The 26,247-nt window shown below is 38.4% G+C and overlaps 1 protein-coding gene across 1 annotated transcript in view; it reads right to left on the bottom strand.

Moving 5' to 3' along the window:
• Positions 1–26,247, bottom strand: part of Eif5b (eukaryotic translation initiation factor 5B) — a 53,240-nt gene that overhangs the window by 6,060 nt on the left and 20,933 nt on the right. Inside the window, exons 5-18 of the mRNA XM_028865741.2 lie at positions 25,856–26,079; positions 25,319–25,469; positions 15,390–15,488; positions 14,602–14,691; positions 13,678–13,752; positions 10,422–10,711; positions 9,910–10,017; positions 9,236–9,346; positions 7,498–7,565; positions 6,260–6,401; positions 3,158–3,289; positions 2,460–2,642; positions 2,182–2,343; positions 960–1,091 (exon numbers count right to left, since the gene is read on the bottom strand). Coding sequence (XP_028721574.1) covers positions 960–1,091; positions 2,182–2,343; positions 2,460–2,642; positions 3,158–3,289; positions 6,260–6,401; positions 7,498–7,565; positions 9,236–9,346; positions 9,910–10,017; positions 10,422–10,711; positions 13,678–13,752; positions 14,602–14,691; positions 15,390–15,488; positions 25,319–25,469; positions 25,856–26,079 — 1,967 coding nt within the window. The remainder of the gene's footprint in view (positions 1–959; positions 1,092–2,181; positions 2,344–2,459; positions 2,643–3,157; positions 3,290–6,259; positions 6,402–7,497; positions 7,566–9,235; positions 9,347–9,909; positions 10,018–10,421; positions 10,712–13,677; positions 13,753–14,601; positions 14,692–15,389; positions 15,489–25,318; positions 25,470–25,855; positions 26,080–26,247) is intronic.

Below are 26,247 nucleotides of genomic sequence, written 5' to 3'. Positions count from 1 at the left end.
GAACCACAACAATAACCAGCCTAACAAGATGTCCCCAAAAGTTTCCAATAGTGGCATTCGTATGTTGGTGGTAAACAAAAGCGGTCTAGGGACTTAAGGTCCACTCAACAGTAGGGAACTCACACTTGGTCCTGGAAACCTAGCTGACTACCCTACATGATTCCTAACAGCATTCTAAAGGTTATCCTTCGAGTCAAAGGTAAGAGTAGCTCTCACCCCGCATCAAAGAAGCTTCTCTTTATAGCAAACAGAAGCCATTAGCAAAGCACAATCAGTCATACTTCAGAGATCAATGGATCATGGGGAGCCCAGTTGCAACAGATACGTAACTTCTGCACCCAAGCTGTGGGAACATCATGGAAGAGGGAGTGGAAAGATTGTAAGAGCCAGAGGACCAGGAAGTCTGCCATGAAACTACGTCTCCTATAAATAACAGGGAAGGTACACCTATTATAGCTCAACAGTATGGCTGCCTAAGTAAGACCTGAACAATCCCAATAACCAATAGACTTGATAACAAGAAAGGGGGCAATCTCAGGGGTCCTACTCCTAGACAATGAACTACAGACAACTAATGACTGCTGATAGAAGGCACGGACAAATCCCAAATTGGTTATGCAATACAAATCACACACACACACACAACATTAAGTGAATTCAGAAGGCTGTGTGTGTGTGTGTGTGTGTGTGTGTGTGTGTGTGTGTGTGTGTGTAAAACAAAAAGAGGCCATCAATTTGAGAGAATGAAGGGGGAGAACTATATAGGGGAGCTGGAGGGGAAGAAGTAAAAAGGGATTAATTATATTATAATTAAAATAAAAATATAGTGAATAAAAAAGATGTTAAGGCTGAAGCAGGAAGATCGTGAATTCAAAGTTAGTCTAGGCCACTGGGAGGGGAACTGGGTAGTCCAAATAGTATTGGAGAAAAAAAAAAGGTATCACAATCAATGAACTTACTTTGAGAACTGGGACTTCGTCATCCTTGTAAGCCACTAGGAGAGGTAGACCAGCAAGTGTTTTTTCAAGGTCTTTCCCAAGAATCTTCACTCCTTGAGCTGCTTCCACTTCTTTATGCTTTTCATACTGGTTCTAGAGACAAAAATAGTTTTCAGTGAATTTATCTGAATGGTGGCAGCACTATTGTATTTTGTGACCTTGGAAGGAGAAGTGTTCTCATACTCTATATAAGAAAAACCTACAACATAATCAATTGATTCAACTTAAGTATTTGTTTCTCAAAATAACAATAGAAAAGACAAATCAGAATAAAAGATAGTGTTATACACATAAAAAGTAAAAACACAACTATTCTGAACTATGAAAGCTGTGAAACGCGGGACATTGAAAGGGAAGGGGATAAACAGTTCATAAACACAAAGCAGTGTCTATACTGACAGAGGTAAATGTAATCCAACAGCAACGAACATGCCAACAGCAAAGTTTGAAAGTGATGGTGTCACAAAGCAGGCACAGATGTGGAAGAGTGAAGAGCTGCAATGAAAAGTGTGACTTGTCACTTGTGCTGAGGCAACAGTGAGCTGGGCCCACACACCCTGGGGAGGACGGGCACAAGCTCAGCAGAAGGGACAGAAAGGAAGTCCATGGCACAGCATGGAAGCGCACACATTCCACTCCCAGAAGAATAGACAGCATAACAAAGTCACTCAGTGAAAAATCAACAGAAGGGCCAGGTGCAACAGCGAGCAAGAATGACTCCACTTCTAGACCATGCACAGATACATTTGCAGCAAGACAAGCCCAGAAATTGAAACTATAAAAAACAAAAAACAAAACAAAACAAAAAAACAAAAAAAAAAAAAAACAAGGCTGTGGTTTACTATCAGGAACACACTGTTATGGTTAACTATTAGGACAAAGGCCAAGGCTACAATCAGGAAAAAAATCCCATAACAAGCTTCTGGATCCAACAATGCTATTTGATCTGGTTGCCTCCTGAAATTCTGTTATTCAATACTATTCATGTAGCACCCAAGGCTGTCTATCCTTAGGAAAGTCCTAGCCTGATAAACAGATCCTGTCACCCATGTACACTTTTGTAATAAAGCAAGGACAGGGACAAATGTGTGCTGTATTAAGCCAAACTGCCCTCAAAGAGAACGGCATCAGCATAAACAAACATTGTCAAGTCCCCATGTCCATGCTCACCATCTTGGCTTACCTTCACACGTAATTCCTTCATAGGAGGAGGTAAAAGGAGGCCTCGAATCTGAGTGACAATGGGCCCTTCTACTCCAGGAACAATGATTGTATCCCCTTCCTTCAAACGTCCATTGATCAATATAACATCTATTGTGGTGCCCATTCCTGGGAGAGCTTTAACCTAACAGACATGTTTTCAAAGGAAACAAAACATACATAAGTATAAAAGCAGCACATATCCACTACCCAAGGAACTATTAAAGGGGTGTAGGGCAAGGAAGGAAGCCTGATGATTACCTCCATGACTTGTGCTCTCAGCTCTTCACAGTGTGCAAGCCTCTTGCTCAACATGGTTTGAGTTAATTCCACAAGAAGGTAGATGAGACTTCCCATGCCATCACCAGTATGTGCAGAGGTAGGTACCAAGGACACAAAAGTACGGGGATCTTTATTCTCATAAAACAAAGCAGCATTCAAACCCTAGAAGCAAAAATCAGTACCAAAACAATGTGAGAAGTGGCACACAGATGGCTAAACAGAAGGCAGAGAGGAACCAATGACTGATCATTCTGAAACTCCACAATGACCCAGAGAGTTGAGGTACTCTAGGTCAGTGCTAAGTGCCCAGCACTAAAAACAACCCCAAAACCCTAAACAAACACAATCTAGAAATAATCTTATAGCCAGTTCAGTTGAAATATTTCTGATGTTAAAAAGGAAGTGAGCACAACATTATACACTCACTACCCAGTTATACAGAAGGCAGAGGAGAGGAAGGTCAGGAACCCTGGAGTTTTGTATCAGCCTGGAAACAGCAAAACCCCATCTCAGAAGACACCAAAACAGCAGTAACAACATCAACAAAACAACAAAATGAAAGAACAAAAATATCCAGCTGACAGGAAAACAGATCTGTATTAATGAAAATGGTGACCTCACTAAATAGATAAAACAACAAACGTTCTGATAGGTTCTTCAGAAAGAAATTCTCCTACCTGCTGTGCAAACTCTACAATAATGGCCTTTGCACGCTCCTCAAATTCATCCTTCGTATTCTTCTTCTGCTTTTTTAAAGTAACAGCCACATCCGAATCAGGGCTCTTCTTCCAGTCATACAACCTGTCAATCTGGAAACATTTATCAGAAACACTTTAAAATCTATAACATTAAAGGGTGTAAGCTCTAGAAAATTCCTCATGTTTCTCTCTCTCTCCCTCCTCTTTCCCTCTCTCTCTTTCAATTTCTGTCTCTGTCTCTGTCTCTCTGTCTCTCTGTCTCTCTGTCTCTCTCTCTCTCTCTCTCTCTCACACACACACACACACCACACACACACACACACACACACAGTATAAAGTACTCGGACATTTTATTGTACAAAAGACCCCTTTAGAGGCTGCAATTGAACCCCTTGAATGAGAAACTGCTGAGGTGGTATGTTGTCCATTTTAGCCTCCAGTGAGTTCATGGAAAATTGTTCTTTGCAAAATGGAAGGTTCTAGAATTATCCTGTGAACATTAACATGTACTGTTTTCAAAGTTCAAAATGAGTTGGTAAATCAGCAGATAGGAACAAGGACTAATTATAGCAAGTGCCACTGTCAGGAAGATTATATAACAACTGCTTTATTGCTCAAACTAGGAATAAGCCTGATTAATTAATAGTAAGAGAATTTATTTTCCCTTAGTTGTTAACCTGTGGGATGTTTCATGTGACTGAAGTACTAATTGCAAATGTGTCAAAATGTACTGAACCATAAATCTAAGAAATTACGCATTGATGTAAAGATATTAATTTTTTATAATCAGTATCTTCCTCCATGAGTGGTGAGAATAAGAGAGAATTAATCACCAAACAATGACAATGTGTGGCATTTGGGCTTGGCCTATGCTGACAATCTAAAGAGGCAGATTTATCTGTTACTAGAGAAAACCCAGTTAGGAGGGAAAGACCTGAGATGATCAACAAGATCAAATTACTGCTTGAGATCTTTAAAATAATTTAAAAAAATAAACAACATAAAGTTCTAACCTTGAAAAAGGCAGAGAAAGAGAGAGAGAGAGAGAGAGAGAGAGAGAGAGAGAGAGAGAGAGAGCCCTAATATTTGTAGAGCTGAAAAGAAAGCCAGAGGATGAACGAACTTAAAACCCAATCTTACCAGATTTAAAAAAAAAAAAAAAAGATTAGTGATCTTGAAGACAGAGCATTAAAAACTAGCAAAACTGAAGCACACAGGAAAATACAATGGGGGGGGGGGAGATACTCCACCACTTTAGTTGGCTTGCCATGTGACAAGATTGAGAAAGGTAGCTGGAATATCAGGATTGTACTAGAATTATACCAAATAGCTAAAGAAACAGAACAAGAAAATTTAGTAGAGAATAGCTGAATAATCACCAAAATTATAAAGATTAGAGGAAGACTATACATTTAATATAATAAATTCAAGAAAACTCAAGTATGATTAAAAAAAAAAAACTAAGCTACTATGTAATCACACTGATAAAATCCTAAAAAGGAAAAAGTCTGACAAGTAAGCAACATAAAGACGTGCATACAATGCCGGGCGGTGGTGGCGCACGCCTTTAATCCCAGCACTTGGGAGGCAGAGTCAGGCAGATCTCTGTGAGTTCGAGGTCAGCCTGGTCTACAGAGTGAGTTCCAGGAAAGGCACAAAACTACACAGAGAAACCCTGTCTCAAAAAACCAAAAGCCATGCATACAGAGGAACAAAAAGAGATAGAAGCAGAAAGGAACCAAAAAAGGAAAAACTTTTTTTATACTTGAATGTGACTTAGAGTTTGCCTTTCTTCTTGCATGATTATAAGTTTGATCATGAGGCATGTGACCATTTGTATCTTGGTGTTGGTTTCTCTGGGCAATTTTCTAGATACTTTAAGGAGAAAAATGGAAAAGCCCAGTGGGAACATCAAAGACCCTCTGCAATAGTTTACCAAACAGTCACCAGTGTCAGTAGGAATAAAGAAGAAATGAGGAGTAACATACACTCAGCTGAGCAGCCAGCCCAGATGTTCAAGTGAAACATTACACATCAAGGCTGATCACAGACGCCCACTGAAACAGACAGTAACAATGACTCCTACAGTGCATGTCCTCTGATCACAAAGCAATTCCACAGTATCTGGAAAAATTCCTGTACACTCACATCTTAAATGACATTCTTCTGAATAATGAATAGATCAAGGACAAACAGAGAAATAAAGTATTTTTCTTCCCCAGCTGAAAATAAAAACAATGTCTAAGCAATGCTTAAAGTGGAAGCTAGGCATTCCTTAAAGTGGAAGTAGAGGCAGGAGGATCAAAGGCAGTTCAAGATCATGAGGGGTACAAGGCTACAAAGAGAAACAACAAAACAAAAAAACAAACAAAAAATGTTAACTCTAGAATCTGTATGAGAAAAAAATAGCATTTCTATGAGGCTGGCTTACTAACATGATAATATCTAGCTCTATCCACTTTTCTGAAAATGACATCTTTTCATTCTTTTTTTTTAATTATTTTTTATTTTTTTATTTTTTCATTCTTAACATTGATTGGTGGATTGGCTGTCCTGGAGATTGACTGAACTCAGCCTTGTGTATGTTATGCAAACATTCCACCATTGAGCTACATCCCCAGTTCATTCTTCCTTATTCTTACTGATTATCTTGAATATTTAAATATTCAAATTACTGAATATTTTGAACATTTTTTTACATATGGCATATTTTCTTTATCCACTTGTCCACTGATGGGTATGTAGGCTGAGTCCCTAATTTGACTACAAACAATTCTGTGATAAAAACATGAGTGGGCAAGTATACAACATAAAATATTTTTAAAAATCACAAAAAATCAAGGTGCATTCGTCCTAATCAGAACATGGGGTAAAGATGGCTCACTGGTTAAAAGCTCACACAATCTGGCAAGAGGAGCTAAGTTCAGTTCCCAGCACCTGTAACTCCAGCTCCACAGGAGCCGTCTCTTCTGGACCCCTTGGAAACCAGCATTCACATATGTACAAAGGCACACAAGGACACACACTTTAAACAAAAATAAAATAAGTCTTAGAAAACATTATTTTCAAATGAGGACTTACCTTATTAAGTGCAACAATGAAGGGGCATTTTTTAGATTTGAGAAGGTTGATAGATTCAATTGTCTGCGGCTCTAAACCATGCATAATGTCAACAACTAAAATGGCAATGTCACAAAGAGAGCTTCCTCTGTTTCTCAGGTTACTGTCAGGGAAGAAAAAGCCATGTGAGTGGAAATCTCAGTATTTCTCGTAAATTTCAATGTTTCCTTTCTTTGTAAAGCCTAAACAGGAGAAACAAGCAGTCTCTGGGTCTGCAGGGATGGTGACCATCTCAGAGATACCAAATTCACAATGATCTGGTCTCATAAAATGGCACCATCTCACAGATACCAAATTCACAATGATCTGGTCTCATAAAATGGCATCATATTTGCAATATAAACCATACAATCCTCTCATATACACAGAGTGTCACCTCTAGTTACATACACAGAACAGCCGTCTCTGGTGAAAAAAAATCCAAACCCCAAAACCTTGTAAGAACAGGTATTATGCTTACTGTAAAGTTTCAAATTGGGGGCATTTTGAATTTCAGACTTTCAGAATGTTTAACTGGAAAATGCCTGGAAATGTGAACCATGTCCACTGCCAGGCTCATCAGAGAAGGAGACTCAACTGGAACACCAGCACAGTTTGAGTGCTCTGTGAACAGTGAATAGCACACTGTTGAGGGTGACAAGAAGAAGAGAGTTTGGATGTAGCTGGCATGAACGCAATCTTCCTCAGCTATTCTGGAAGCTCAATTGCTTATCCTGGAGATGTGGAGCACACAAAAGAGGCAGATCAGCCATGAATGCTTTAAGGAGGAGTTCCATCTTCTCTTAACTTAGCAAACACACATCTGGCAGACACAAAAACTGAGTCTACCGGGATAAGTTAATGTCCAAAGTCACTCTAAGTTGTGTATGTGCGTTCATGTGTGCATGCAAGCAACAATGTAGTAAAAACAATATTCCTGTTGTAATAGATCTGGAGGAATTCATGAAGAACCGCTCTGCCTTCCACAGTAGGGATGTTCTTTCCAATTGTAAAAGACTTTCTTCTATAAAAACCAAGAAAGCAAAACAAAAACAACAACAAAAAACAAAAACAAGAAAACACATGAAACATTAAAAACCAAAGATGATCAAAAGATTATGACACTACAGATCTGGAAGAACTATTCAAAGTCACTAACTAAATCCTAATGATTAGGCTGAGGTAAGTAGTTTCCTTGATGACAACATACTGGTCTTTACCTGAAAGACTCATGTCCAGGAGTATCAATAATCAGCATTCCTGGGATGCGGACACTCTCTCTGTCAAACTGAAAACAGTAGAGAAAGATGCAGAGAGTTTAAGGCCAGTGAAACAACGAAAGCTTCATTACAAACAATTTACCCAAACCTTGAGAATATCATTACTTCCTTTGTCCAAATGAATGACCTTAAAACAGTCAAACAGCACAATGGTTAATAATCTCTTTAATATCAAAATAAGTTTTGTAGGGGCTGGAGATGTACTTGCTATCTTTTTTTTTTTTTTTTTTTTTGAGACAGGGTTTCTCTGTGTAGCTTTGTGCCTTTCCTGGATCTCACTCTGTAGACCAGGCTGGCCTCGAACTCATAGAGATCCACCTGGCTCTGCCTCCCGAGTGCTGGGATTAAAGGTGTGCGCCACCACCGCCCGGCGTACTTGCTATCTTACAGAACATCCAAGTTTGATTCCTAGCAGCCACATCAAGCAACTCAAAACCATCGGTCAACACCAGCTCCAGAGGATCCAATACCTACTCTTAGCCTCCTACGGGGCACTCACACAAATACAGATACACATACATAAAAAAATTGATTATTAACTTAACAATTAATACAAATGCAGAGTGGAACAGTCATCAAAATCATCTATTAAAAACTGACTTAGGGAGCCGGGCGTGGTGGCGCACGCCTTTAATCCCAGCACTCGGGAGGCAGAGCCAGGCGGATCTCTGTGAGTTCGAGGCCAGCCTGGGCTACCAAGTGAGTTCCAGGAAAGGCGCAAAGCTACACAGAGAAACCCTGTCTCGAAAAAACCAAAAAAAAAAAAAAAAAAAAAACTGACTTAGGAAAAAAAAAATAACAACTGACTTAGTATCTACAGAATGATCTGGGGGGGCTGTATGTTTCAGTGCTAAGAGACATCTGCAGCACAGGCCTGATGAACTACTGAGTCTGATCACCAGATCTCAGGAGAGTCAACTCCTAAAAGTTGGCATGTGCTCACCTGCACACAGACACACAATAAATAAAAACACAAAAATATATCTGGTCTAATTTTAAGCAAATCTAAAGTACCAAAGTGATGTAAAAAAAAAAAAAAAAAAGTGTATTTTAATAATATTCGACAGGTGGCAGAGCCAGGTGAACTCTGTGAGTTCGAGGCCAGCCTGGTCTACAGATCGAGATCCAAGAGAGGCACCAAAACTACACAGAGAAACCCTGTCTTGAAAAACAAAAAACAAAACAAAAAAAAGATAATCTACCTCAGCAGCTCTTTCTTAGTACCCAAACCTGAGATAAGCTTTTAAATATGAAGATCCTGGGTAACGGTAGTAAAATAAGGAAGGAAGTAACTTCAGAACAATGAAAGCCTTGAGAAAGGGGAAAATGGCATGGTATCTAGAGCAAAACAAATAAAGATGTTAATTCCGAGTGGAGACAGAAGGGTCTGAACATCCTCCTGACTAGCCTTTGGGAATCTCCCCAAAGCTATGAATGCCATCAGAAAGGAACTGAGGCTTTAAAGGAGAAGAGTCTCATACCTGGTATGTCCACCACCATATCTGAAGAGCACATTGACTACAACTTTGTTCTAGAACCATAAAAACTTTCTAATAGTGCTACCATGTTGGTCCCTCTGAGTTTGTTCCTGAGCCATGCTCACTAATAACCGGTTTCAAAATAAATTTGAGGTGAGAACTGTTTATGTCAACAAAACAAGTAACATACTATAACTTACATTTTTAATCATCTTAGTTTGTTCATTAATAGCTTCAAGAGGAACATTTGTGGCACCAATCTGCTGTGTAATACCACCTGCTTCACCATCTTGGACATGCGTGTGACGGAGCTATAAGAAAGCAAACTGAGATTGGTCATTTGGCATGGAAGAAGATAAAAGCACAATCACTAAGACATCGACAACTCATCTTTTGTACACAGAGTGCCTGCATTACAGTGACCCCAGACTAAAGCTCCGAGAACAGAGACTCTTGTGCTCCTCCTTCCAACTACCAAGCTGTCCCCTTTATTCATCTACAAACTTACTGTGCACACTGGCCTGCTAGGAAAAGGACAAAAGGCTTCATCCCACACTCTACCTATCAAAAGAAGAGGCCAGGGACAAGGAAGTCCTCAAGGATAGAAAAGGTGGGAATTATAGCATCATACAAAACGCCTGGGACATTTTGCAAATGTTTCAAAAGCAGACTCCACTTTTTGCCCCATGATCCCATTTGGACAACTTGTAAATAGATCTATAATCCATTTTCTTTTACCAATTTCTATTTCCTAATTTCTTTGAAATACAAGAAAATGGAGGCAGATTTACAGACCTGCCATGCTGTGTGATATGAAAGCTTTTCAAAAGTACTATTTATTTCTGAAATAATATTGACGCACACATTTTCTTACCTTGTCTAGAATTTTTGTTTTCCCTGTGTCTACATGTCCAAGCACACAGATGATAGGGGCTCTTAACTTTTCTGTATTTACATTTTTACTATGTTCAAGTCGTCGTTTCTAGAAGTGGGGTTAAAAAAACAAAAACAGAATTACAAATTAAGTACTGCTTCAAGTCTTCTTTATGCTCTACCTTGACTTATGTTTAAAGAAGGGGGGGGGGGGCTGAAGGGGGCAGTTCCTGGTTTAGACCAGTGTCAAAATATATCATGGTCCAACATTAAAAAATTTGGAGAGATACTGGTCATAATAATTTTTTGACAGGGTTTCTCTGTAACCCAGGGTGTAATGGAACTCACTCCGTAGACCAGGCTGGCCTCTTCATAGATCTACCTGCCTCTGTCTCCCAAGTGCTGGGATCAAAGGTGTGTGTAGCCACCACCTGGCAATACTACTTTCTTAGAAGCACTGACTCAGACCTTTAGCTCCGAGGAAGACAGTGAAGAAAATAGGAACACAAATACCTCAATTCTCCGCTTTGCTTTGTCATAAGCCCGCTCTTCTTTAGTTCGGTCGTCGTCGTCAGAGTCATACTCAGAGTCTGAGCTAACGTCTTTGCTTGGCTTTTTATCTAATGTCTTCCCTGAGTCTTTCTCATCTGACATCTTCTCGTCTTCCTCATCACCTTCACTGCCTTCACTTTCTCCTTCCTCTTCCTCATCTTCACTCTCTTCTTCCTCTTCCTCTTCCTCTTCGTCTTCCTCCTCCTCCTCTTCAGGTTTTTCTTGTACTTCTATGTGAATCGTATTTCCTTCTTTGAGGAAAATAAATTGATTTTAAAATAAATGAAAGCTAGCATCATAGATTTATATCAAAACAGAGACTACAAAGTAAGGGAAAATTGTTAAAATATACTAATTACAGCAGTTGCCTTAACTTCCTACGTTACAAATGCCAAACATTTATCTGTTCCTGTGAAGACTCCCACCAGGCATAAGACTCCAGGTGACATCACTACGCCAGGACTCCTGGCAGAACAATATGGACAACTGAGGATAATGCTGAGCACTGCTTTCCCCTTGGGGTGCTTCTTTCAGATTCTGGAAGCAGCATTTAAATCTGAAGCTGCCTCAGCGATAACAGCCAGCATGAGGAGTCCAGGCCTACAAAGACTAGAGCAGGGAGGGAGAGGAAGGTATGAGTGAGCAGTCACTGCGTAATAATACTGTTACTGTGTCAGAAAAATCCTGTAGCATGTTCCCTAGAAGTAATAGTAGATGAGAAACAAACAGACTGTATCATCATCTAAAATGAAATGAGTCCATGTATTTGCTATTAAAAATGCTGGTGTGCCGACTGACAACCATTAATTTAAAAAAACCCCAAATCTGAAATTCTCCAAAAATAATGATGCCATGTTTCCTCCTCTTTTGACACAGGGTCTCAAGTATCTATAGCTCAAGACAAACCAGTGATACTGAGACACTGTGTCAAATAAGAAAAAAAGATATAAAATTAAAATTGAAGCCAAAAGAAAAATGAAGCAAAAAAATGTTAAAATTTTCTATGTCCAGAGAAATAATTACTATATGAAAAAGGAGGAAGAACAAATAACGGAGGTGAAAAAAACATAATTTGAAAGAAAAAAAAAGCAATGGTATACACAAACTGGGAGTTGGATAAATGCTCAAGTACTCCAAAGTTGTCTGGGAAGGTGGTGGCACTAAGCACTGTTAGTTGAAATGTACAAGTTCAAAATCTCTAATAGCATCCTTTTAAAAATTAAGCTGGTCAAGATGGCACATTCCTATAATCTCAGCCAGTATTCAGAGGCTGAGGCAGGAAGATCACACATTTGAGGCCAGACTAGGAACTTAGATCCAGTCTTAAAAAAAATAAAATGAAAATCCTATCACTTAAGTAGAGGCAGAAAGACCTTGGCTCACAGCAAGTTCTAGGACATCTGTGCTGGATAATGAGAGCCTATCTCAGAAACTATGTAAAACAGAAATAAGAAAACCAAGGGGGTTAGGGAATGGAACTAATAAGAATAACAAAATCCAACAAACCAAAGATGGTTATAAAAGGGAAAAAAACGGAAAAAGATCACAATAGACTTAGGAGCTTAAAAGAGAATGTACTTCATTAATTACATCGGGTGTTAACGCACTGCTGTGAGTACTCCAGGTGAACTGACTTGACAAACTGTGCTTGCTAGGGTTAGAGTGCACGGTAGAGTCCCCTCTACCATGGTACTATTAAGAAGTAGGGGTGCACGCCTTTAGTCCCAGCACTCTGGAGGCAGAGGTAGGAGGATCTCTGTGAGTTCAAGGTCAGTCTGGTCTACAAAGCGAGTTCCATGACAGCCAGAGCTATTATGGAAACACTGTCTCAAAAAACAAACCAAAGATATAGGGCCTCAGGGAAGCTAAGTCATGAGTGCTTTGTACTCCTGAGGAGTTTTTGCAAAGAGTTTACTCAACTCTCTGTTCAATCCTCCCACCAAGTGAGAACACTGTTCGTTCCTCCCCTCTGAAGGGGTCAGCAATAAAGTGTCTCCCTGGAACAGAGAGGAGTCCTCCTCACCTGCCACCCACCAGTGCCAGTAGCTTGATCTTGGATTCCAAGCCTAGGAAACACATCTCTATTTTTGATAAGTCATACAATCGATGCTTTATTATGTCAGCAATAATATACTGAGGCAAAGCCATTTACAGGTATAAGGAGAGTACTACAGACAGAAAACATTCATGTAAGTCAAGGGTAGTTTAGAAGAATATGAGATACTTAATATGATAACAGCCACTACTTGAAAAACAGAACTATGATAGAAGGCCCAATTCATCAGAAAGATCTAAGACTGTATTAACCTGATATCATAGAATCAAAATATGTAAAGCAAAAATTAACAGAACTCTGAAAACAGACAATCTATAATCACAGTGGAAGACCTTTTCAATACATGGGCTAGTAAGAGAATGTGTATACCTATGTATGCTCACATGTAAACACACAAACTCTCAGAATAATAAAGTCTTGAACAAAATAATCACCACACTTGGTCTCAATACAAAACCCAAGACAGCTTCTACAAACTAGTTTCTAATCACATTTGAAAACAAAATATCTGAGCATACACTGGCTTGTAAGGCAAAAGCCACCATACTTCTTGAGAGAGAACCAAAGAATCACTGAGAAAACTAAGTGGTAGAACTCCTGCCTAGTGAATACAAAGCCCTGGGTTCAATGCCACACAAACACACAGACATAGACACACACAGAATCATAGGTATTCCCTGGTCACCAAATTCTGTAGGCTAAAAAACACACTAAATAAATTAAAACTGCAAACTAGAAAATATTAACATCAAAAACTTACGAATTTGTTGAAACCCTTGGTTTACTAAAAATGTTAGATAAAAAAAAAAGGAGGAGGGCTCTCAAAAATCAAAGAGCCAAACATTCTCAAGAATATAGGAAAGAAAACTGTAAGAAATTAAATTCAAAGTAAGGTGTTTTAGTCATAAAATTCAAGTGTAATGACCAAAAGGTGAACACTGACATTTTATTCACAGTGAGCGGAACTGCGCCAATCTTTGCCTTATGCTGCTAGGCTTTGTGTAGGTGAGCTTTAGAAAGGCTACTCACCCCACACTGTCTAGATCAATGTATGCTAGGCAGCTATCACCTTAAAGATGACCTTCTGAAAACACATTCCTTTGGATTCAGGAACACACATGATTTATGATCAGTGGATTTATCAATAATACTCATGGTTACCTTGTTCTCTCTCTTCATCACTGGCCATAGCTTCCCAGTCATCTAACCCAGCATCCTCAGTTTCTTCTTCTTCCTCTGTAAGTACAAGTTGCTGTTTATGACAAGAAAGCACTGAAGGGTAAGAGGCTGCTTTCAGAAGTGCTGAATTATGCTTGGGCAGAGAAAAAAAACTTGCTTCAATTATGAAAAAAATGTTTATGTAGCTGTTTTCTTTGGAATTTTCTTTTCACTATGCCTAGCATGCCATAAATTAAGTATAAACCAGATTTTATATTCAAATAAACTAAATTAGAAACCTAAGCAACAAAATGTTTAGATTTTAAAATGATGTATGAATGAACTCAGTTCTTTTAAAACTTTCAACTCATGCATTAGACACAGGATTTTTATTTTGTTCTTATCAGACTTATCTTTTAGAACAACATTTAACTGAAAAAGAAAAAAGTAAAAAAATTTTGTCAATGCTTGCAAGGTATATGTATAAACACACACACACACACACAAATTAATAATCTGGACATATATGGATTAGTAAATAGGAGCTAACCTCTAAGGTTTCAAAATATGTTTTATGGTTCTTACAGTGTTGTAACTAAAGATGTTCCTAATTTGCTTTCATACCATAAGGTAAAAACTTCAGGCTTAGAGATTTTTGACCCATTTAAAAAAAAAGGGGGGGGGCATTCCAAAAAGCTTCAGTGTCTCCAACAGACATTTTAATGACACTACTAAAGAGAAACAAAAGTGATTCGAGTAACGCTGGGATCTTTTCTCAAAGTGGACATGAAGAGAGATGGGCTAAAGAAATAATGAAGAAAACCATCTAAGCTAGTAATTTATTTGGTTCCAAACCACTTAATGATGGTAGCTTATTGAGTCATGAACACTATGTGATAGGAATTAATGAAAACTAATGTTACTGGCCTGGCTCAACAGAAGGGGGTGTCTCTTCTTTTTCTGGTATTCCTTGCTCCACAACTTCCACAGCAGCACTTACTTCCAAGGTTTCAGATACTAAAAGGGAGCAGAAAGTGTATTAGTCACATTTTGCAGTCTGCTATTTCTCTTCAAATATCCTATTCAGCACAGTATAAGAATTCTTGATGTAAGAACACGCGTCTTTCTAAGTCTGGGAAACATTTGATACCACTTACAAAGGAAATCACTGTTTCTGCCCAAGCAGAATATAAAATCACAGGGCAAGAAGAAAAATAATTTATATTTTTGTTTTTCAGACATAACATTATTCACATAAGATGCAGATATTTCAATCTCAAGTATTTTTTGAAGGTTTATCTTACGTGTGTGACTATATGTGCACACCTGTGTGTAGGCCAGAAGAGGCACTGGGTCCCTGAGAGCTGGAGTTCTCATTGGTGGGATGCCCACCTTGTTACTTGGGCCTCATGGTCGAGCAGCAAGCAGTCTTAGCTACTGAGCACTCTTCTCTAACAACCCAGTACTCTCTCTTCTGCTTCTCATGTGAATCAAGTGAGAATGACCAAAATGGTGAGAAACAATGGGTAGAAAATGCAGTGCTGGGGACTGGGGATGCAGCCAAATAATAGAACCCCTTTGGCTCAGAAAGACCCTGGACTCAGTCCTCAACATCTCACATACATGCATGCTTGTGGAAAGACACTTTCTGTTGAAAGCTGTGAGAAAAAGACAGGTGTAACCTTTCTAAACCAAAGGCTACTTCATAAACAAACCTTCTTTATTTTCTGGCTGTTGTGGTATTTTCTTTTTCTTTTTATCTTCATAAATGGGCCTTTTCTTTGGCAATGAGTCTTTCGATGGCACTTCAACACCTAAGAGGGGAAATGAGGAAAATTTAAGGCTTATACTGTTATACAGGTTACTTGATACTGGAGGTAAAGTATTTAAAATATGAGGCATGGTAGCCCACTTGCAATCCCAGCACCTAGGAGGATAAAGGCAGGAGGGCCATCATCCTAGTAGGTTCAAGGTCAATGTGGGCTACATGTGAGACCCTGCTTCATCTCAACACTTCTAAAAAAGGAAAATACTTTAAAAGACAGCATTTTAAGTCAGGCAGTAGTGGCACACATCTTTAATCCCAGCGCTTGGGAGGCAGAGTCAGGCCAGTCTCCATGAGTTCGAGGCCAGCCTGGTCTACAGAGTGAGTTCCAGGACAGCCAGGGCTACACAAAGAAAAACCCTGTCTCAAGAAACCAAAAGAAGGACACGCACCCTAAAATTGAAGATCATTCAGAGAGAAACCTATGGCTTCTGCACAGGGTGTCTGTACATTCACATTCAAACACACTGAAGAGCTAACAAGTGCACAGATCTTGCAAACACCACTGCCATGAAGAAGCAGAGCAACTCTGTTACCATGTACTGTCTCAAGTAGCCAAGCCCCCTCAGTCTGAGCTGACTCATCTGTTCTCTAACCACACTGTTCAGCTTTTCCTAAAATGTCCACAAATGACATCTTCCCTCAGGCTTTTGTCATCGTGATGGATATGTAAATCATCAGTACTTTTATTTTGGACAGAGTCACATTGTGCAGCTCTGGCTAGCTTGGAACTCACTATGTAGACCAGGCTATCCTTCAATTCACAAGTATCTGACCACCTCTGCCTCCAGAGTGTTGGGGTTAAAAGTGAGCCCACCATGCCTGGCCCAGTACTTCATCTTTTAATTTCTGAGCTTTTGTATTACACCAGTTCATTAATCCACTTAACAGCTGAAGGGCTTCTGATCATTTTTTGTTTAGATTAGTTATGAGGAAAGCAGATGTGATTATCTTCACACAGGCTTCTTCATGAGTAATTCTCTTGAATGAGACAGAAGTTAAATATGTGCTTAATTTTGTTCAACGCTGTCAGTTGTTCTTTAAAGTGGACTAAGATTGAAAATTCTTTTCATGTTTATGGTTATTGGGTAAAGTGGTCATTCAAATCTTTTGTGAGCTTATAAATGGAGTTCCTGGTTTTTCAAAAGTGCTGAATGATAAAAGTTTTATATACCTTCAATAGTCTTTACAAAATATTCAATAGGAAGGTGTTTGTGAATTTTCCTTCCTTTTATAGGTTACTTTTGTATTACATTTGTGTGTCTGTAGGCGTCCACAATGCTACAGGACACTTGTGGAAGTTGGTTCTCTCCTTCTCCCATGTGGCTTTCAGGAGCTGGACTCAGGTTGTAAGGTTTGGTGACGGCTCACTGAGCCGTCTTCCGGGCCCCCAAAATACACCTTCAAAGTCATTATCTGAATATCTTTGCCTAAATATTTTCTCCAAAAGGTTTTGGCTTATAATATTTAGCACTAAGATCCATTTTGAATTAATATTTAGGTATTATCAACCTAAAGTGGGGATAAAGAAAAGTTTCTGTATACAGACATTTAATTGTTTTGAGTATCATTTGTTATAAGAACTACATGTATTTCATCCCCTGAATTTCCCGATACCAGGGAAAATAACATCACTGTGTCATCTGCAGACACTATTCTGTTAATCTACTTGTCTGCCCATTTGCCAATATAACACTATACTGATTCTTGGGGCTTTAGAGTATTTTTTAAAGATTTATTTAGAGTTAATCTTGAAATCAAATATTTTGAGACTTCAAAATTACTCTCCTTTTTCAAAAGCATTTTTGGTAGGGCTGGAGAGATGTTCAGTGGTTATGAGCACTTGTTCTTGCAGAGAACTAGGCTCTGGTTCTAGCACCCACATGGTACACATAACCATCCATAATCCTAGTTCCAAAGGTCCCAATGCCCTCCTGTGGGCACCAGGCACAACACATGCCATATACATATATGCAGTTAACAACACACAATAAACAAACTTTTTAAAAAATGTGTGTGTTTTGTTTTGTTTTTTGAGGCAGGGTCTCACTGTGTAGCTCTGGCTGCCCTGGAACTCACACAGTAGAGCAGACTGGCTTTGAACTCAGAGATTCCCTGCTTCTGCCTCCCAAAGTGCTGGAATTGAAGGTGTCTGCCACTATACCTAGCTTAAATAAACCTAAAAAGTTTCAAAACAAGGTCTTTTGGGCTATTCTAACTCAATCTTATCATATCTGCGTTTTAGAAACAGGTAACAGAGCACCATAAAGTATCATTCTGTGACTACAATTGAGATTCCACTGAATCAACAGACCGATTCTACAAGCTTCACAGTTTTGAGTCTCACGGTTAATTGTATGTTTCACACAGGCCTTACTTTGATTTACTCATTGCTATTTTGTAGTTTTCAGATTTAGATACTATGAATCATAGGTTTATAATTCTTTTGCTTTCTTTTTAGATTGGTTCAGTAAATGTTCCTGCTCAAATTTGGTTTGGTTTTGTTAATTTTCAGCAGCTAATTGACAGCATGAAAATACAACTGACATTTACATACTGATCTGCCATTCACAGCCGTGCGAACCTCACCCTCAGTGCTACAGTTGTCTGGATGCAGGAGATGCACAGGATTTTTCTATGCTGATAATCATAACCTGAAGAGACAGTTTCATTGCTTCTTTCCAGTCTGCCTGCCATTCATTTATTTAGCCCACTTCCACAGGTCAGGATATCACAGCACAATACTGATGACCACGGCAAGCAAAGACTGTCCTGCCTTTTCCATTATGTTAGGGTTTCTTTTTATTAATTTTTATAATTACGTTAGTTTTGTGTGTGCACATACAGGCACACACCACAGTATATATATGCAATATAGGGCAATTTGTGGGAATCCATTCTTTTCCTTCCATCATGTGGGTGGATCTCAGGGATCAAACTCAGGTTGTTAGGCTTGGCAGCAAATTGTCTTTACCCACCAGGTCATCTTTTGAGGTCTCTTTTTTAACTCTTCACCACTAACATAAGAGCAGTGCCTTTGGGGGGGGGGGCCTGGGGGATAGCAGAAAGAGACTAATGTCTTAAAACGTCAAGTTAAGAAGTTCACTGATACTGTTTGTAAATATTATATTAAATGATGACTCTGTCAAATGGTTTTTCTGAATTCACTGATATGTATCGTGTAACTTTTATTCTTTAGATTGCTGATATGAAAAAATATAGTGATTCATTTTCAAATATTGAGTCAGCCTTGCATTCCCAGGATAATATCAAATTTATAATGAGAGATTATATAGATATATTAAGTAGATGCCTATATATACCCACATATTTATCTGGAGGGGGGAGGGGGAGGGAGGGGGGGGAGGAGAGAGAGAGAGAGAGAGAGAGAGAGAGAGAGAGAGAGATATACTTTGCTAAACTTTTGTTGAAAGCTTTTTCATGTAAGTTTGTAAATGGTCAGGTATTGTAGCTCATACCTATATTCCCAATACTCAAGACGCCGAGACAAGAAGGATTGACAGGAGTTTCAGACCAATCTGGAGCTATATATAGTCTGTATATCCTCTCCTGAAATGACTTTTTCTCAGTATGTAAAAGTGTTCTCAAAAACCATATAAGCTATTTATGGAACATAGTATATATAACTGGTCCAATGAACTCCTTAATCATTTTTTAAAGTCCCTGGGAGCTTGTTTCCCTTGTTGGAAAGTAACTTAGTAAAATTTAATAGATTGTACCTTTTTAAAGTTGTTCTACTGCATCTACATTTTTGGATAGACAGGCATGTAATTGTTCACAGTAGTACCTTCCATTTCACTACTGACATTGGTTTAAAATGTTTGTTGTTCTTAGTCAATGCAGCGAGTGGGTTATTCTATTGATCATTTCCAAGAACTAGCCCTTAAGTTACAAAATTCTTAAAGCTACTCTTCCCCCACCTCACCCTGCACCTTTTGTAAGATGTTCCTCATCTCCAGTAAGCATTCCTCTTTGAACAGGGTAAGGAGAAATGCACTTTTTAGTTTCCAAAACTTGTAGATTTCTCCCCATATATATTTATTTTGGGAGGATATTGGTTTGGTTTTTTGTTGTTGTTGTTTTTTCCAGATAGGGTCCTGTAATTTAGTTCAGACAGACCTTGAACTTGTTATGGTAGCCCAGGCTGGACCCATATCATTACATCTTAGGAGACTGTTTTACTGGTCCCTCTGCTAAAAAGATTACATTCTTTCTAAGTTTTCTACTCTAAGATTACTGAGAAGTTTCATACTAGTATAGCAAGCAGCTGGAGACTCATAGGTGTGAGGCCAGTCTTATGAGTAACCTGAGGCTGTTAAGACCAGGAAGTCCAAGAATGCAAAAGGCCTGAATGTTTCACATCTGTGAAATGTGAAAGCACACATCTGCAGGAAGATAGTGGCCTTCTGCCTTTAAAAGCAGTCCTCCCCCTTTAACTGGGCCTCAGCTCCAAATCTGACCATGGGACTAGGGATGGGCTAATTACAACTCCATAGAGTTTATTTAGATGGCCTCTTGGTGTCTTCTAAATCCATAACACTAGTGTGGCTATCACTTAGCAAAGTAGAAGTGAATTTCCTCTAACTTTTCTATTATGAGGTATCCCTTACTCAGTAACTCTGGCCACTATTAAGCAAACAAATGTATTATTCTAATTTCATATACTGTTATGCAATAATGTGCTCAATTCAAAATGAAAGTTTTAAAATTTTACAACTCAAAGGAAATTCTTTTCCTCTCATTCCCTAAAGGACCACAAAAACTTTCACCATTATGATATAGTCTATAAACTGGGGCTATCAATTACTGAAGCAAAATACAGAATTAGGGCACAGCTGACAAAAGATGAACCTAACTTGCCTCTAAAAATCTCACAGGGATGCCAGAAGAGAAAAGCAGGGCTTATTATCTACTCTTTCAAATACACCGTCAGGAATACAAAGTTTACCACCACTTGTCTCCTGACTGTACTTAAGATAAATAAACCAGCTGTTTTTCCCAATGCTCACACTGAAGGACTAAAGTGACAAGTGACTATAACCAGAACAGCAGCATCCGGTCCTGCTGTGCATACCAGAGTAGTATGCTAATCACTCTGTCAGCAAAGATTGTGATCTTTGAAAGGCAGGATGAAACATGACACAAATAAAATGCTGCACTTTTAGAGAACTCACAAAGAAAACGAAAACATATTTTAACTGTGGAAGGCAGACCAAGGATCGATCCTCATGAAAGATGTTCATGTGCATCCCACAAGTGGAGACGATGAGATGGTAGAGGAGAAGAAGGAGGAGGAGAAGGAGGATATGGACAGTGAAGACAACTACTACAACAAGATTTAAGGTTAAGTACTTTGACTTGTGTGAAACGTGGAAATTATCCCCAACTTCATCACATAATCCTTGAGTAAAGAAGAGCCTTTCCCATAGAGGCTGCTGTCAGTGAGAAAGATGGCTGAACAAGAAAAGTTAGAGTGAACACTGATGGCCTTGAAGATGGAGCAAACTCTCTAGCCATGGAATGTGGATGACCTCTACAAGCCAGAAAAGACCACAGATGGATTCTCACTTGACAGCTCTAATATATATGGTCTTGCCAACACCTCAGTCCAGTTCCAACTTTCAGTTACAGAACTGTAAGTTAGAAAATTTGTGTTGCTCCTAAGTAGTAATTTGTGGTAATTTATCACAGAAATATTGAAAACTACTACTAAGTGACTGCAAGTTTCCATTATCTTTACAAAGAGTCATAATGACGCTCTGTGCCTCCTGGCCAGCTTCGTAACTGGTGAAAAGCAAATGCAAAGGTGACTATGTAAAAGGTCATACTCTTTTTTTCTTTTTAAACTAAACATTCCACAGTCCACATTTCCTTGGTTTTCTGACAGGGTTAAGGAAGTTTTTCAATGGTCCTTTATGTGTATTGGTAAATTGTTCTCCAAGAGCCGAGCGGTGGTGGCACAAGCCTTTAATCCTAGGACTGGAGGCACAGGAAGGTGGATCTGTGAGTTTGAGGCTAGCCTGGGCTACAGAGTGAGTTCCAGGACAGGTGCAAAGCTACACAAAGAAACCCTATCTCAAAAATAAATAAATAAATAAATAAATAAATAAATAAATAAATAAATAAATAAATAAATAAATAAATTGTTCTCCAAAAATTGTAGAAACTGACACTGCCAGAAACCCTGGGTGGATGTCCAAATCCCACAGGCTCTTCTAACAGTGTGAACTGCCAAGTAATTCTGTTATCTTTATGTATTTTCTCTTTATCGTGTTTCAAAATTATGTCTGTTTCCTGATTATGCCTCCTCCTCATTGAAATAACTTATCTACTGGGCTTTTGTTTTCTTGTCAATTTATATGAATATGAGTAACAATTTGCTGCATTATTTTTTTAAAAAGCAATGCAAGTAAGATTGAATAAAGTGACTTACAAAGTAAAAAATTCTAATTTCAAGTCATTAATCTATTTCTGTGTGAGTTCATGGCTATCATTTTTATTATTTTAATGTTTTCTCCCAAATAAAGGAAGTAAAGAGATATTATTAAATTCAGACAGTAGAGCACACCACAGTCAAACCTAGTCTGCAACATTACTAAGTATGAAGGAAATACACTCTTCTCAGCTTACAATTACTGGTACAGACCTACAAGTGAATGGTTCCATATGACAACCCCTCTTCTCTATTCCTATAACACACCCAAAAGACACTCAGAACCCCTTTCAGCTAACACAGACATTCAATCTGGCCAGAAGTTTTATGATACAGGCAGCAGCAGAAATTATATAGTATGGATTTTAAATAAAGTCAAAAACAAAACTAAGAATATTTTTAACTTTAAAATAAGCATATATGTATATGCATGTAGGTACTGATAAAGGCTAGAATTGCAATGATCAGTGTTAAAACTATGGTAAGAGAAACATATTAAGCCAAACAAAGAGGCTATATAAAGTATACAGTACAGCTTCCCTGACTAGCAGCCCATATCCACCAGGTAAAAAGCTTAAGCCGAATGCAGAGACTGCAGGCTGGATATCACCCCAGATTCAATCAACTGACTATTCTTCTAGACAGGGATTCTTAAAACACTATACTTGTGATCAACACCAGCACTTCTGTGCATTCAGATATTCTATTGAGCTAGCAAACCAAGACATCATACTCAAGTTCTCCAAGAGCTTTTTTCTGCAATAAACTTAGCAGCTGACTGAAAACTTGCAGCAATTTTCACAGGAATTGTCAGAAAGCCCCTGTAGATAGCTAAGAACACATTCTGGATTTAATGAGCAAGGCAATGGATGCAGTAACTTATCTCTACTTAATAAGCTGCCTTTCAAAGATACAGTGAGAGAACACTGGAGGATCTTTTATTGAGACGGTTCACATGATTAGACTGCAGAGAGCCTTTCTTATAAAGCTAAGGAATTAAAACTTTCCATTTCTAGACAATGGGAAACCAGAAGTTGTCGGCACTAGGCAGCATTATAAAGACTGAGAAAAGAGACCAGGGTCAGAGATGCCTCTTAAGAAACCATCTTTTCCAAGCAGGTTCTAAAGACTGATACCAAATTAATTTAAAATCTTAACTTTCATCTAATTATTATCTCTAGCTACTCCATAAAACAGCATTTCTGAGCTTGGAAAAATTATTCTCTTCCTGTTCCATTCCAAATATCTCTTAAAGGCTTTTAGTCACCAGTCACATCTGATGTTTGGGTACTAACTATAAACAAATGTACTCTCTAACACCACTGGTTTTAAAGCTGTATCCCCAAATAAGAATAAATTTTCTGAAATCTAAGTACAAACATAATAAAGAATTTATCACAAAAAAATTTAAATTTCAGCTCTGAATGTTGAGCAAACTGCTTAAGCTTAGTAAATCACTACTTCCTATGTATGATAGGACTCAAATGATAAGATTTCTACGTGGGAAAAGCAGTGTCAAAGATCATCACAGCATCAGTTACAAAGTACACAATAAGTGAGCTACTGATACAATTCTAACCAAGTCCTATGTGACTATAGCATAATAACTTATGGAATATAAGGAAGAAATTAGGGAAGACCCAGAAATAAAGTCTTCTCAATGGAGTAAAGACACTATTTTAAGTCTTACTGTTAAAAACACAATTATATGACCAATTTGTCATCTTTAAACACCATTAACTGGGACAGGAACCAAAGCTCTTTGGGTAATAGCTGATTCTAGATCTACAACAAAAAACACAGGTAAACCTGGAAGGAAGAAGTTAATTAACACTGTGGTAATGTGAAAAAAATCACAAGGGCTTCCACTGGATAGAAGATGATACAATGAGTATCAAAGGCATTTTGACTTCAAGAAATAAAATCAATTATGTCCACTAAATTAATATATTCACAGAAACAAAAGACAAAATTAAACTCATGGGTCACCTTTGAAGGTTGTCAGACATTGATTATTTTGAAACCTTAGGAGGCAAAGAAGTAAGCACTTATTGTGACATTCCTGCATAAAAGCTGTTTCGGGAAAAGTTCTTATTTACAGATCTTGGCTAACTCAATGTAGAATAAAAGGCAAAATTACATGTTGTAATTCCTAAAGAATACTGTATAAACATCACCACCCACTGTACATCAGAACTATTATTGAGGGATTAGCTTTTGTTTTGTTTTGTTTTATAGTAAACAGGGCTACTCGTCAAACCTCACCCTGCAACCAGTCAGAAAGCCCATCTCCGCACCACTGAGGTAAAGAAGTACACAGCATCACTAATAACAGCCACGCTGTGAGATCTAAGACATTACAAAATACACGAGCACAGTATTTTACCAACACTAGGAGAATGTAATTAGACAAAATTCAGAATGTGAAAAATTCTAGTAAACTCTTCAGTACTGTCAATAAATAAATGACACATCAAAATGGAGGTAGGTGGTATTACTGAGAGGCAAACCTATCGACCAAATACAATCTGTGGTTCACATCTGGATCCAGATTTAAACAATTTGTAAGACATTTGAAAGATAGGAGGAAAATAATGAAAACAAAAAGAAAATCAGAAATAAAAGTTATTTGGGGACAGAATAGATGGCTCAATTGGTAAAACGCCTACAGGGCAATCACAAGGATGTGAGTTCAGACCCCAGCACTTACACTAAAAAGCAAGCAAACAAAAACTCCAGGCACAGTAGTGCACACCTTTGTAACCCCAGCACTGGGAGGTGATAGGTAGGCAGACTCCTGGAGCTCACTGGCCACCCACTCTAGTAAACTGGTGTGCTCCAGGTTCAGACAAGGACTCGGTCTCAAAAACAAAATGTGGAGAAGCATTTGAGACAGTGTCGACTTCTGACCTCCATGAGCACACATAGGCATGCACCTACAAAAAACTTCTGAAAAAAATTTATTATTGTTAGTGATAATATATATTCTAATTATGCTAAGTAAAATACTTATTTGCTACATGTACAAATAATATGGGAGAAAAAATATAAAATAAATGTCTATGAGTCACTTTAAAGAACCCCAAGGGAAAAAAAGTGCTCAGAAGGATAAGGGGTATAAAACAAAAATGGAAAGGGCTGATAATCGGTGAAACAGTGGGAGGGCAAAGTTCATGGAAATTTATGATCTGCAAACAAATTTCCATCATAGCACAGAAATGATTCTCCTAAAAAACAACACTATACACCTATGCCTTACATTTTTTTCCTCACCTTTCCCACAGCTTCAATTCCACATCCCTGAACTAATGTTCCTGTATCAGGGATCTAACTGCATGAGAAAAGCTCTGAAGATCACTACTTACCCTGAGCCTGGAGGTGTTTAAGGGTCACTTCAGCTCTGGCTCTGGCTTCTCTCTGCGACTTAGTTAACAGTTTCCCTTCTTTTTTTAAGCGTTCTTTTCTTTCTTTTTCCTTTTGCTTTTTCCTTTCTCTTTTTTCTTGTTCTAATCGTTCCTGAGCAAGAATACATGGCATATAAAAATTATACTAGCTGAATGAACCATCAAATTTAAAATAAGCAATACAAACGTCAAAGCTCTTGAGATGCAGGCAATATATTATGTTGGGAGATTATAAATCAAGATGTTTAAATGTTATACGCTATTCTTCAATAACACCAGGGTATATCATTAGCTATACACACATACAATTTAGTCTGTACATGGGAGACAAAGGTAAGATTTTCTTATACCCCTTCCATCTTATTACTTATACCCGGGCAGTTAGTATAAATGAATGCCTGTTCCACTACACATGGTTAGATGTACACTAGAGAATATTTACAGGACGGGTCTCAAGGAAAACTCACTGTCAGTGTTTGCAACTCCATGAAAACATACCTCTTCTTTTCGTTTGGCTTCTAGCTCTTCAAGCCGCTTAATCCGCTCTTCCTCTTCTCTCTTCTGTCTCTCCTCCTCCTCTTTAAGCCTAGACAGAGCTTCTTGGATAGCTTTCACAGTGGACTTGCTAGGGCCTTTCTTCTTTTCTTTCTCTTTCTCTTTTGTATCTTTCTCTGTTTTCTTTTTCTTCTTATCTTTTTTCTTTTTGTCTCCTTCATTGTCATCTACCAAAACAAAGAAATAAAGGCAAAGAACTCAAGTTGCTTTCTCTATCAATGAGTAAACACTAGCCAGGGTTCAAGGACCACCGTGAGACAAAGCTTCTGAGGCCAGTGCACTGGAGTGACATGCAGCATGGTGTCCTGAGACTGGAGTGCCTCAATCCATCAGTA

The sequence above is a fragment of the Peromyscus leucopus genome, chromosome 16_21 (genome assembly GCF_004664715.2).
Source record: "Peromyscus leucopus breed LL Stock chromosome 16_21, UCI_PerLeu_2.1, whole genome shotgun sequence".
Taxonomy (NCBI): domain Eukaryota; kingdom Metazoa; phylum Chordata; class Mammalia; order Rodentia; family Cricetidae; genus Peromyscus; species Peromyscus leucopus.
The sequence above is the reverse complement of the archived record's forward strand: the minus strand, read 5'-3'. Positions and strand labels throughout refer to the sequence as shown.